Below are 13,231 nucleotides of genomic sequence, written 5' to 3'. Positions count from 1 at the left end.
CTAAACATCAAGCCTTTGTCACTTACTCCACCCTTCTGCCAATCAAACCCATCTTACCTGTATCCTATCACTTGGCAGCAAAAGGCACTTCAAAGAAGGGATCCGTCTTCAGAGTGAAGAAGGATTTGAACCTAAAATGTCTCCTATCTATATTCTCCAGGGATGCTGCCTGCCCCGTTGAGTTACTCCAGCACTATGTGTCTTGTTTTGTAAGCTAGCATCTGCAGTTCCATGTTTCTATCACTTGCCAGGCTTTGCCCCACCCCCACCTCTTTCTAGCTTTTTCTCCCCTACTTCATCAGACTGAAAAAGCACGTCCAAAAACATTGTCTGTCCATTCCCTCTGTGATTCCTTTCTGACTCGCTGAGTTCCTCCAGCAGTTTCTTTTTTTTTGTGCTCTGGTTCTATCCCCAAGGGATAGCTTGGTAGGTAACTTGCACATGCTCCACATCTCAAAGTTTTGTCGAAATTCAACACGGCATTTGTGAACTTAAATGCATGTGCAGAATGTACGAATTTTACTGAGGTGCCTGTCCTCTGCCCAGTTCATTGTAAACATGAATAACATGAGCAATGGTCCAGTACACAGCCTGCAGTTCAAAGTTGATGGTTTTGTGCTGGTTGCAGGTGTACCATGGCAGTGCTGCAGGTGGTTCTCTCAATGTGGTCTCTATCATTTGCCAATGTTCAAGTTCTTGAGCAAAAAAAACACATGAAGGAACTCAGCGGGTTAGGCAGCATTTCTGGAGAACAGGATAGGTGATGTTTCAGGTTGGCACCTTTCTTCAGAATGATTGTAATAGTGGGGAGAACACTGGGGGAGGGAGGTGGAGAGTGGACACAGGTAGAAAGCAGACATGTTTTAATTGCAGAGGGGTGGAGAGAACAAAAGGATTTCTATAAAATCATGGTGACCAGGATATGCGATAGAGGTAGTGTGGGTGGCAGCTAATGGAAGGTGGTGAGAGTTTGTTAACTGCAGCCAAAATATAAAGTGCTGGAGGAACTCAGCAGGTCAGTTAGCATCTGTGGAGGGAATGGACAGACAGCATTTTGGATCGGGCCCCTTCTTCAGCCTGTCCATTCCCTTCACAGATGCTGCCTGACCCACAGAGTTCCTCTAGCACTTGGTGTTTCACTCAAGATTCCAGCACCTGCGGTTTCCTGTGTATTATTTATTGCAGATGGATTATGACTATTACACGCCTCTTTCAATCGTTAAAAGGAGCTGCTGACCTTCTGTTAGGTTTTATAGCAAGCACTAAAACTGGCCACGCATCCCTTTCCCAAGAGGGTGATTGCATGTGTCCACCACTCCACGGGAGATCTGCTGTGCATCATCAGCCATGCAAACGCGTAAGGTATTCAGGCTGCCTGGTGGGCTGGTCTGAGATGTTCCGTCTCAAGGGTGTGTGACGTCAGCTCGAGCAAATAAAGGAGGGCAATTTGGCAGAGCTCTGCCACAAGAGGAGTTCTGTTTCAGCCAAAAACAGAAACGTGTCCTTGTGTGACCTTTTTAACACTGTTAGCCATCGTGCAACACTTCAAAATGTCGGGGGAGAGTTTCTGTTATGTTGTTCATCACTCCTGCTGCTTCATGTTCACTTTACTTTCAGGCCAGAACCACAGATTTAAGTTAGGTTTAGTTTAGAGATACAGGCCCTTTGGCCCACTGAATCTGCGCCATTGAACCAATGGCATCTTATATCTGACAATTTAGTCTTTTCTGAACATAATTTGAATGCCTATAAAGTTGTTAATGATGGATTTCTCACCAATTTTCTGTAGCAGTTATTGGTATTGGTTTATTACTGTCGCATGTCCTAAGGTATAGTGAAAAGCCTTTTTCTCGTGCTACCCAAATCATACTATACATGAGTACAGTCAAGCCATTCACAAGTGCACAAGATAGTGCAAAGAGGAAAATACCAGAGTCCAGTAGATAGTGTTAGAATACATACCATCTTGCAGCACAGTGGTACAGTGGTAGAGCTGCTGCCTTACACTGCCAGCGACCCGGGTTCGATTCTGACAACGGGTGCTGTCTGTGCAGAGTTTGTACGTTCTCCGTGTGACCACGTGGGTTTTCTGGTTTCCTCCCCCACTCCAAAGTTGTACAGGTTTGTGGGTTAATTGGCTTCTGTAAATTGTCCCTAGTGTGTATGATCGAACTAGTGTATGGGGATTATTGGTCGGCGCGGACTTGGTGGGTCAAAGGTCCTGTTTCCATGCTGTATCTCTGAACCAAAACTAAGCATTGTAGCAGTCCTGTTACAGTGTAGATTTTGAAAAGTGCAAGGTCTGCAAAGAGGTAGGTTGGAAGATGGATTTCTGCACCCAAGCAATTATTACTGTTGAAAGCAAATATGACCTTAATGGTGTCCAGGCCTAAAAATATGGTATTTAAAAATATTTCTCTTCCTATTATTAAGTGATAACAGAGTGACTGGAGCTGAGCAGATGAACCGTGAAGGTGCCCACGGGAAGACTCCCGATGAGATGTACATCCAACAGAAGGTGCGAGTGCTGCTTATGCTGAGGAAGATGGGATCAAATGTGAGTGAAGAGTTTAATGTGCAACCATAACTTTAACTGTTCCTCACGATGTGGGAGTTGAATACAAATTATTAATAGGATAAAAATGATATCTTGCATACAGAAGCCATTTTGTTCATTGTGATTGTGTTGGGTCTTTGAAAGAGCTGTCCAGTTAATTATAAGCTCTTGCTCTTTCCTTCATTGCTTTTCAGATGAAAGTTGCTAAATGACTTTATAATCTGCACAACCCCAATTTTTGTGCTGCAGCAGTGTATTTTAATGTTTTTTTAGCTTTCTTCACATTACTTCTCTGAACAATTCTTTTAATATTTATTCATTCCTCAGTATCAGGGAAAGGATTATGAGCAAGGCCAGCATTATTTGCCATCTCTAATTTTTCTAGAGAAGATGGTGGTGAGCTGTCTTTTGAACCACTGAAGTCTAGTTTAGAGACACAGCACGGAAACAGGCCCTTCATCCCACCAAGTCCACACCAACCATCGATCATTCACTAGTTCTACACAATCCATACACACTAGGGGTTATTTACAGAGGCCGATTAACCAACAAAGCCGCACGTCTCTGGGATAACTGGAGCACCTGGAGGAAACCCACGCGTTTTTTAAAAGATTTTTAGATTTAGAGATACAGCGCAAAAAAACAGGCCCTTCGGCCCACCGAGTCCACGCCGCCCAGCGATCCCCGCACATTAACACTATCCTACACACACTAGGGACACTTTTTACATTTACCCAGTCAATTAACCAACAAACCTCTATGTCTTTGGAGTGTGGGAGGAAACCGAAGATCTCGGAGAAAACCCACGCAGGTCACGGGGAGAACGTACAAACTCCGTACAGACGGCGCCCGTAGTCAGGATCGAACCTGAGTCTCCGGCGCTGCATTCGCTGTAAGGCAGCAACTCTACCGCTGCGCCACCGTGCCGCCCTTTACAAGGTTACAGGGAGAACGTGCAGACTCCACACAGACACCCCTCAGGGTCAGGATTGAACCCGGGTCTCCGGTACTGTGAGGCAGGAGCTCTGTGTGTTGGAGGTTCTCACACAATAATGTTGGGTAGGGAGTTCCTGTGTTTAGACCCAGCAAAAATGAAGGATCAGCAGTATATTTCCTGATCGTAATGGTGTGTCAAAGGGGCCCCTGTCGCTAGTGGTGTTCCCACACACCTGCTGTCCTGGTCTACAATGGTAGAAATGACTGATTTGGGAGGTGCTTACAGAAGTTCTCAGGCATGTCACTACAATGCATTTTGTAGATGATCCACACAGCAGCCACTGTGGAGAGAATAAATATTTAAATTGCTGGGTAGTGTACCAGTAAAGTAGGCTGCTTTCTCCTAGATCTTTTTTAGTAACTTGGGAGGTGTTGGAGCAGTATTCATCCAGGAACATGGAGAGTATTCCGTCATGTTCCTGACTTGGGCCTTGTAGATGGATGAAAGGATTGATATGTCAGAAATGAGTCATAGGATCATACAGCAAGGAAACAGGCCCTTTGGCGAAACACATCCATGCTGTGCCCCATCTAAAATAGTCCCATGTTTGGCCCATAGCCCTCTAAATGTTTCCCATCCATGTACCTGTCCATTAAAGTAGCTCAGGAAGGCCAGCCTCTGACACAATATTATGGCCATGTCTTTATGTGCCTGGTTCAGTTAACTCCTGTTTATGGTGGATAATTCAGTGGTGTTAATGCTACTGAATGCCCAGGGTGGGTAGTGGTTAGAGTCTGGTCATTATTTGGCTATTATGTGGCATGGACGTTACTTCCATCTTTTTAGTCCATGCCTGAATACTACTGTATGTAAGGAGAGACTACTTAATTTAGGCGTTGCAAATGAAGTTGAACATTGTGCAGTCACTGGTGAACATTTCCACTTCTGACATTATGATGCGATAAAGATCTATTGCATGAAAACTGGTACCTGTGAAGAGAATAAAGGTTTCGACCCAAAACGTCACCTATCCATGTTTTCCAGAGATGCTGCCTGACCTGCAGAGTTACTCCAGCGGCTTGTGGCCTTTTCTGTTAATTTATGAGATAAGGCTCTTTTTCAGCAATTGTGAGAGGTTTTCATCTTAATTTGGGGTGGCAAAATTCAGAAAGCTAGGAACTTACACCAACACTATGAAAAGATGGGAAATATATTAAATATAATGACGTGAATTTTCAATGTGAGCCAATATTCAAGATTCAAGATATCTTTATTTGTCATCCAAAAAAACATTTTTTTTGGACGAAATTTAGTCAACCACAGTCCAATAATAAAAGCAATAAAACAAGCAAATTACAGAACCCCAACCAACACACAAAAAAAAGAAACATCCATCACAGTGAGTCTCCTCCAGTCCCCTCCTCAGTGTGATGGAAGGCCAGAATGTCTTTTCCCTTCCCCTGCCGTCTTCTCCCGCGGCCAGGCTGGTGTCGTTGCCACGTTCCAGGCCGCGCCGGACGGTGAAAGGTCCACAGCGGGCCGACAATTCAATATCTATTGAATTGTTACAATGTAAGGGCGGCACGGTAGCGCAGCGGTAGAGTTGCTGCTTTACAGCGAATGCAGCGCCGGAAACAGGTTCGATCCTGACTACGGGTGCTGCACTGTAAGGAGTTTGTACGTTCTCCCCGTGACCTGCGTGGGTTTTCTCCGAGATCTTCGGTTTCCTCCCACACTCCAAAGACGTACAGGTATGTAGGTTAATTGGCTGGGTAAATGTAAAAATTGTCCCTAGTGGGTGTAGGATAGTGTTAATGTGCGGGGATCGCTGGGCGGCGCGGACTTGGTGGGCCGAAAAGGCCTGTTTCCGGCTGTATATATATGATATGATATGATATGATATGCACAACTTGCTCCCAGAGATAGATAGAACCTACAGTGGCGCATTGGTAGAGTTGTTGCCTTACAGCGCCTGAGACCCGGGTTCGATCCTGACCATGGGTGCTATCTGTACAGAGTTTGTACGTTCCACCTGTGACTGTGGGTTTTCTCTGGCAGCTCTGGTTTACTCCCTCATTCCAAAAACGTACAGGGTTGTTAGTTAATTGCTTCGGTTAAAACAATTTGTAAATTGTCCCGAGTGTGTAGGATAGTGCTAGTGTACGGGGTGATCGCTAGTTGGTGTGGACTCGGTGGGGCCTATTTCTGCGTTTTTATCACTAAAGTCTAAGGTCTAAATTTTGTATTCTTGGGATGGGGTCTGGTAGTGATGGTCTTGCAGTCTTTTGGGCATTTGTGGGTTTTGGGGGATAGGTTTAATGTTTGAGGACAAAAGGGGAGAAAGGAAGTTGATAAATGTTACTTATCTTCTAGGGATCATGGTTTGGCACTGCACGGCTAAACCATGTTGCCAATATCCACAGGGATACTCGGTCCAAGTTGCATTGTAGTCCTCTGAAAGGAATGTGGCAAAAAGAAGGCTGTATAGGTAGACACGAAAAGCTGGAGTAACTCAGCAGGTCAGCAGCATCTCTGGAGAAAAGGAATAGGTGACGTTTTGGGTGGAGACCCTTCACCAGACGTCAGGTCTGATGAAAGGTCTCGATCCGAAACCGTCACCTGTTCCTTTTCTCCAGAGATGCTGCGTGATCTGCTGAGTTACTCCAGCATTTTGTGTCCATCTTCGTTGTAAATCAGCATCTGCATTTCCTTCTTACACAGTTTGCACAGGCGATCTATGATAGAAGGTGCCGTCAAGCTTTCCAAGTGACGTAGAACAACTTTAAAAAGTGTTTTTTTATTGACAGTTCACTTGTGGAAAATTTGATTTTTGTTTGAATAATGTTGAAAAAAATTGCATTATTGAATAGAATTTTGAGGCATTTGTTTATTGAGAGAAATGCATGTGATATGAGATGGGATTTTGAAACCAGGAAGGTATAGAAGGTAAAGTATGGAGGAGTGAATTAAGAATGATTGTCCTTTATACGGATCTGCTGGAAAACCAGGGAGAGGAAACAAGAGGCACTGAAAGTCTGAGATCTGCAGAAAAATGTGACAAGGTTTGCTGCAGACTTTTCAAAAACTAATGGTTTTGAAATGACTAGCAGTTTATTGGAACATCTAATTTAGATAATTACTGGACCAAGTAAACCCGTTGGGTCTAAACCTCTCCTGTATTGGTACAGCACCCTCTCCTCCCCTTCACCCCTCCCCCTCACCCATCCCCTTCCCCCATCACCCGACCCTTTCCCCGACCCCCCCTTCCCCCATCCCGGTCCTCCCGCTGGTCCTCCCAGAGGGGGGGGGGGGGACCGATTTATTAAAGTTTATAAGGTAAATTGTTTTTAAAAAGTAACAAAAGTGGGTTTATTCACACCATAGGGGAATGGGGGGTAGGGAGGGCCAAAAATTGTGGCACTATCGTGTACCGTTTTGGCTGTGTAAAGCGCAAGGGCATGGTGCACACATACACACAAACAAACCGAGAGTTTTAGTAATAGACTAGAACAAGTGTGCCCGTTGGGCCCGTCCTCGTAGGGTTTCCATTGTAACCGGGAGGGGAGTGGGGGTAGGGAAGGGGGAGGGAGGGAGTAGGGAGGTGTGGAGGGGGGAGGGGAGGGGGAGGGAGGGGGGGAGGGGAGGGGGGAAGGGAGGGAGGGAGAGGGGAGGGAAGGGGGTAGGGGGGAGGGGGAGGGAGGGGAGGGGGGAAGGGGAGGGAGGGGGGAAGGGGAGGGGGAGGGAGGGGGGAGTGAGGGGGGAGGGAGGGGGACCTCCCCTTTTCCCAGTACCCCTCTTTCCCCATTGGGCCCGTGCTCGTAGGGTTTCCATTGTAACCGGGAGGAGGGGAGGGAGGGGAGGGGGAGGGAGGGAGGAGGGAGGTGTGGAGGGAGGAGGGGAGGGGAGGGGGAGGGGAGGGGGGGAAGGGGGGAGGAGGGAGGGAGAGGGGAGGGAGGGGGGTAGGGGGGAGGTAAGGGGGAGTGAGGGGGGAGGGAGGGAGGGGGATCTCCCCTTTTCCCAGTACCCCTCTTTCCCCGTTGGGCCCGTCCTCGTAGGGTTTCCATTGTAACCGGGAGGAGGGGAGGGAGGGAAGGGGGAGGGAGGGAGGAGGGGGGAGGGAGGGGAGGGGGGAAGGGGGGAGTGAAGGGGTAGGGGGAGGGAGGGGGAGAGGGGAGGGGGGGTAGGGGGGAGGGGGGAGGGAGGGGGAAGGGGGGAGGGAGGGGGATCTCCCCTTTTCCCAGTACCCCTCTTTCCCCGTTGGGCCCGTCCCTGTAGGGTTTCCATTGTAACCGGGAGGGGTGGAGGGATGGTGGAAGGAGGGGGGAGGGGGAGAGGGATGGAATGGTGGAGGGAGGGGGGAGGGAGTGGGGGAGGGTGGGATGGAGGGAAGGAGGGAGGGGGGGAGTTAGGGGCTGAGTGGTGATGGAGGTTGGGATTGAGGGGGGAGGGAGGGGGGGAGGGAGTGGGGATGGAGGTGGGAAGGAGGGGGGAGGAAGGGGTTGATGGGGGAAGTGGGACCTCCCCTTTTCCCAGTACCCCTCTTTCCCCCACCACCAAGCCCCCTCCGCAACGACCCCTGTTGTCCCCAGTCCCCATTCACAGACCCCCCCCCCATTCTCTCTCTCCCCATACACACTCTCAGTGCTTTTTTCGAAACACTTGCCCCGGTGGCCACGAGCATATGGGCCCAATGCTGATCTGTGTATGTTAAGTGACTTGCAATAAAAAAATATACTTTAAAAAGAGATAAGTGCTTTTTAAGTGCTTGTTTTGAAACATTCGCGGTCACATAGTGCTTCTCACTGTAGCACCCATCTCAAGTGTGCCCGTTGGGCCCGTCCTCGTAGGGTTTCCATTGTAACCGGGAGGAGGGGAGGGAGGGAAGGGGGAGAGAGAGAGGTGTGGAGGGAGGAGGGGAGGGGGAGGGAGGGGGTAGGGGAGGGGAGGGGGGGAAGGGGAGGGGGGGAAGGGGGGAGGGAGAGAGGGGGAGGGGGAGGGAGAGAGGGGGAGGGGGAGGGAGGGGGGAGGGGAAGGGCGTAGGGAGGGGGACCTCCCCTTTTCCCAGTACCCCTCTTTCCCCATTGTGCCCGTCCTCGTAGGGTTTACATTGTAACCGGGAGAAGGGGAGGGAGGGAAGGGGGAGGGGGGGAGGAGGGAGGTGTGGAGGGAGGAGGGGAGGGGGAAGGGGGAAGGGGAGTGGGGGGAGGGAAGGGGGAGGGGAGGGGAGGGTGGAAGGGGAGGGCGGAAAGGGGGGGAGGGGGGAAAGGGGGGAGGGGGGAGGGGGGAGGGAGAGAGGGGGAGGGTGGAAAGAGCATCCCTCTCCCCATCAGAACTGCCCCCTCCATCGACTCCTTTAAGTCCATGCTCAAAACCTATTTCTACTCCCTAGCGTTTGAGGCTCATTGAGGAGGCGCTAATCAGATGTACAGCACTTTGGTCAACGTGGGTTGTTTTTAAATGTGCTGTACAAATAAAATGGACTTGACTTGACAGCTCTTCGCAACAATGTAGCACAGGGGCATTGTGACATCACACGCTGAATACCGCTGGGGGGGGGGGGAAGGGGGGTCAGCTCGAGTCCATCTCACAGGGGCATTGTGACATCACAATCCGCACCGCAGCGCCCCCCTTCTGTCAAAACTTCGATAAATCAGGGGGGGCAGCACTTTTAAACCTCTGTAACTTAAAAAATATGCGTCCGAATTAAATAAAAATATAATTTTCCAGCAGCGAACCGCATGCTGATTAAGGCGGTACAAAAATCGTGGCGCTACGGTTCACCGTTTTGCCGGAATTGCCGTCTTCAGCCGACATCAGTGGGATATATATATATAGATACAAGATCTGAGTTTTAATAGTATATAGATATAGATTTTCTGCTGCACTTGGTGCAGCAGCTGTCAGAATTCTTCCTTCCTTTCAGATGTGAAAACCCGTGAGCTCCAACAGCTTTTAAATTAAAATTGCCCTCCTGAACTTTCTTCCCCTCCACTCGGCCACCGCACTCCCTGCCATATTTTCACCACCCTTTTGATCTTCATCCGTTTTGATCCCAAATGATCAATCCTCATTCTACCTACAACCCCATCCAAATGAACTCCCAGCCTGAGGTGACATTGGGACTCTTCTTCTACCTCCATGCCCATTTCTTTTGCCCAGAGTCTTCACCCCAGATTGTGGACCCTTCCATCTCCAGAATTTCAATCCGCTTGGATCTTCTGCTTTGGCCCCTCTTCCTCTCTAGACTTATTCTTTGCGAACTACTGACGTTGCAGTCCATCTTGATTTTTCACTCCCCTTACTCTTGGTCCTTTAAGAGACACGGCTTCCCCATTAGTTCAGCCACTGTTTCAAAGAGTTATTGAGTTATACAGGAAAATCCCAAACTCTCTTTGGCAGTCAGGAATGTTTTAAGTTGGAACAATTGCAGATTACTGTAGCTACCTGGAAAATCTCCAGCTCAGTAAAGTACCGATCTCAAGTTCAAATCCTAAAATGTGTGAGTTTTGGTTGTTATTTATCTATTGGGCATCTCACCAAACGCCATTAGTTAGTTTATTTATTTCTTCCCGGGACATGAACATATCTGGCCAGGCCAGCATTTTCCATTCCTTACCGCCGGCTGGCTTTGTCGCGATTCAGAATGCAGTTAAACACCCACTTTGGTGGGTCTGGACTCGCATGCAGCCACAGGGAGCTGCAGGTGCTGGAATCTTGCCTAGAACACAGTGCTGAAGTAACACAGTAGGTCTGGCAGTATCTGTGGAGGGCAGGGGTGGGTGACGTTTCTGGTCGAGACCCTCCTTCGGTCTGAAGAAGTGTCCCAACTCGAAACATCATCTATCCATATCCTCCAGAGATGCTGCCTGACCCGCTGAGTTACTCCAGCACTTAGTGTTCACATGGAGCCAAACTGGGTAAAGATAGCAAATTTCCTTTGTTGAAGAACATAGAAACATAGAAAATAGGTGCAGGAGTAGGCCATTCGGCCCTTCGAGCCTGCACCGCCATTCAATATGATCATGGCTGATCATCCAGCTCAGTAGCCTGTACCTGCCTTCTCTCCATACCCCCTGATCCCTTTAGCAAAAAGGGCCACATCTAACTCCCTCTTAAATATAGCCAATGAACTGGCCTCAACTACCTTCTGTGGCAGAGAATTCCACAGACTCACCACTCTCTGTGTGAAGAAATGTTTTCTCATCCTGGTCCTAAAAGACTTCCCCCTTATCCTTAAGCTGTGACCCCTGGTTCTGGACTCCCCCAACATCGGGAACAATCTTCCCGCATCTAGCCTCTCCAACCCCTTAAGAATTTTATATGTTTCTATAAGATCCCCTCTCAGTCTTCTAAATTCCAGCGAGTACAATCCCAGTCTATCCAGTCTTTCCTCATATGCAAGTCCCGCCATCCCAGGGATTAATCTGGTGAACCTTCTCTGTACTCCCTCTAAGGCAAGAACGTCTTTCCTCAGGTTAGGAGACCAAAACTGCACACAATACTCCAGGTGCGGTCTCACCAAGGCCCTGTACAACTGCAGCAAAACCTCCCTGCTCCTAAACTCAAATCCTCTTGCTATGAATGCCAACATACCATTCGCTTTCTTCACTGCCTGCTGCACCTGCATGCTTGCTTTCAATGACTGGTGCACCATGACACCCAGGTCACGTTGCATCTCCCCTTCTCCCAATCGGTCACCATTCAGGTAATACTCTGCTTTCCTGTTCTTGCCGCCAAAGTGGATAACCTCACATTTATCCACATTATATTGCATCTGCCATGCATTTGCCCACTCGCCTAATCTATCCAAGTCACTCTGCAGCCTCCTAGCATCCTCCTCGCAGCTAACACTGCCACCCAGCTTCGTGTCATCCGCAAACTTAGAGATGTTGCATTCAATTCCCTCGTCCAAATCATTAATATACACTGTAAATAACTGGGGTCCCAGCACTGAGCCTTGCGGTACCCCACTTGTCACTGCCTGCCATTCCGAAAAGGACCCGTTTATTCCTATTCTTTGCTTCCTGTCCGCCAACCAATTTTCTATCCACCTCAACACTGAACCCTCAATACCGTGTGCTTTAAGTTTGTACACCAATCTCCTATGTGGGACCTTGTCGAAGGCCTTCTGAAAGTCCAGATATAACACATCGACTGGTTCTCCCTTATCCACTCTACTAGTGGAACATGAGCAAACCAGGAGTTTATGACAATCTTTGACATTTTCATGGCCATCAGTAATAGTTACTTGATACCGATCGGTCTCTTTTATTCCATATTTATTTATTTGATTTTTAATTCCTCAGCTGCCAATGTGGAATTCAAACCCCTGTCCTTGGATGCATAGTCTAGCCTTCTGGAAATGTGACCAGTAGCTTAACCATTATGCTCCTGTAGAAGGTAAACTTTAGGGAAAAGAAAACAAATGAGTGTGTATGCTGCATGTAGGCAGCATTCTGTGTGAAGTTTCAAGTGTTTGCCATCAATGGGGCATTTGTTGACATGAATTAATTTGTTAATAGATCAATAGATAAGTTAGTTCAATGAAAACAGTGTAAGATTAGGAAATTGGTTCTGCAAATGCTGCCAGTACGGTATGCCGTACACTGGTTAAATCATATTTATAAATGTTAATTCCTGCGCAGAATTCCGCTGTTTGCTGAGGCAGCATTTAGAAATCTTGCTGCTCCATTTAATGCGATTGGGGATATTGTATTTGGAAAAGAACGGCAACGGTTCTCAAATAAATTTGCAATGGCTCTTGCAAACTGAGGGATGGAAAGCCAGCTCCGTACTCAGCTCAGTGCCAACAAAAGTTTAATGATATTGTTACAAAGGCAAAGTTGGGGAAACCATCTGCATTTCCAGAAATGCACTGTGTTAAGCATCTGATACTTATAACTTGGCTGCATTAATGCACTTGAAAGCTTGGCATCAATGCCCTGAAGATAGCTTGGGGCCTTTCACAGCTCTTAGCCTTGCACTTATGCTGCGTCGTTCCTGGCACACAATGGCCGCAGTGTAAAGCAACTACAAAGTGCATTGCAGTTGCTTTCCCGGCTTATTCAATAACACTTCTCACACCGGCAATCTCACTTACCAAGGAGGGCAAGGGCTCCAGACACATGGGAACACCTCCATTTGCATTTTCCCCTCCAAGTTGTACAATATCCTGATTTGGAAATATAGCATCATCCCTTCATTATTGCATGGTTTAAATTCTGGAGTCCCTCTCCAAGTGCACCATACATGTACCCTCACCAGAAGATTACAGCAGTGTAAGAATGCAACTCACCATCTGCATCCTATTGGCAATAAATGCTGACCTTGCCAACGATGTCAAAATCCCCCAAAATAAATAGCAAAAATATCTTTACGTGCATTCGCTCCAATACAAGACTCAGATGACAAGTAAATGCTATCTTCATGCTACTACCATCATTATTAAAGTCTACCCACTTGCAGTTGGCTTATAAATGGCCAAATGTGTAGGAAAGAACTAAATGGCCAACACAGCTTATTTTGTTAAAGTACCCAGTGCACTATGACAGAGACACGAGATCCTCTCCCAGACTGTGTCTTTCTCCCATTACAAAAACTAACAGTCTTTGAATAGAGGCACCAATTCCTAAATTCAGAGATGGAGAAGCTTTTGCTTCAAAATTCTTCTTGATCTCCTGTAGCCAAACTGGTTTGTAGATTCTCCATTCCTTCCACTGAAATTACTCCCCTGTAAA

At 47.7% G+C, this 13,231-nt stretch overlaps 1 protein-coding gene across 1 annotated transcript in view; it reads left to right on the top strand.

Moving 5' to 3' along the window:
* The window catches only part of ctnnbip1 (catenin, beta interacting protein 1), a 72,959-nt gene that overhangs the window by 27,529 nt on the left and 32,199 nt on the right, over window positions 1–13,231 (top strand). Inside the window, exon 2 of the mRNA XM_078425264.1 lies at window positions 2,434–2,557. Within this exon, the coding sequence (XP_078281390.1) occupies window positions 2,462–2,557 (96 nt within the window). The 5' untranslated portion in view covers window positions 2,434–2,461. The remainder of the gene's footprint in view (window positions 1–2,433; window positions 2,558–13,231) is intronic.

This window comes from Rhinoraja longicauda, chromosome 30, assembly GCF_053455715.1.
Source record: "Rhinoraja longicauda isolate Sanriku21f chromosome 30, sRhiLon1.1, whole genome shotgun sequence".
In the NCBI taxonomy this organism is placed as follows: Eukaryota; Metazoa; Chordata; class Chondrichthyes; order Rajiformes; family Arhynchobatidae; genus Rhinoraja; species Rhinoraja longicauda.
The sequence above is the reverse complement of the archived record's forward strand: the minus strand, read 5'-3'. Positions and strand labels throughout refer to the sequence as shown.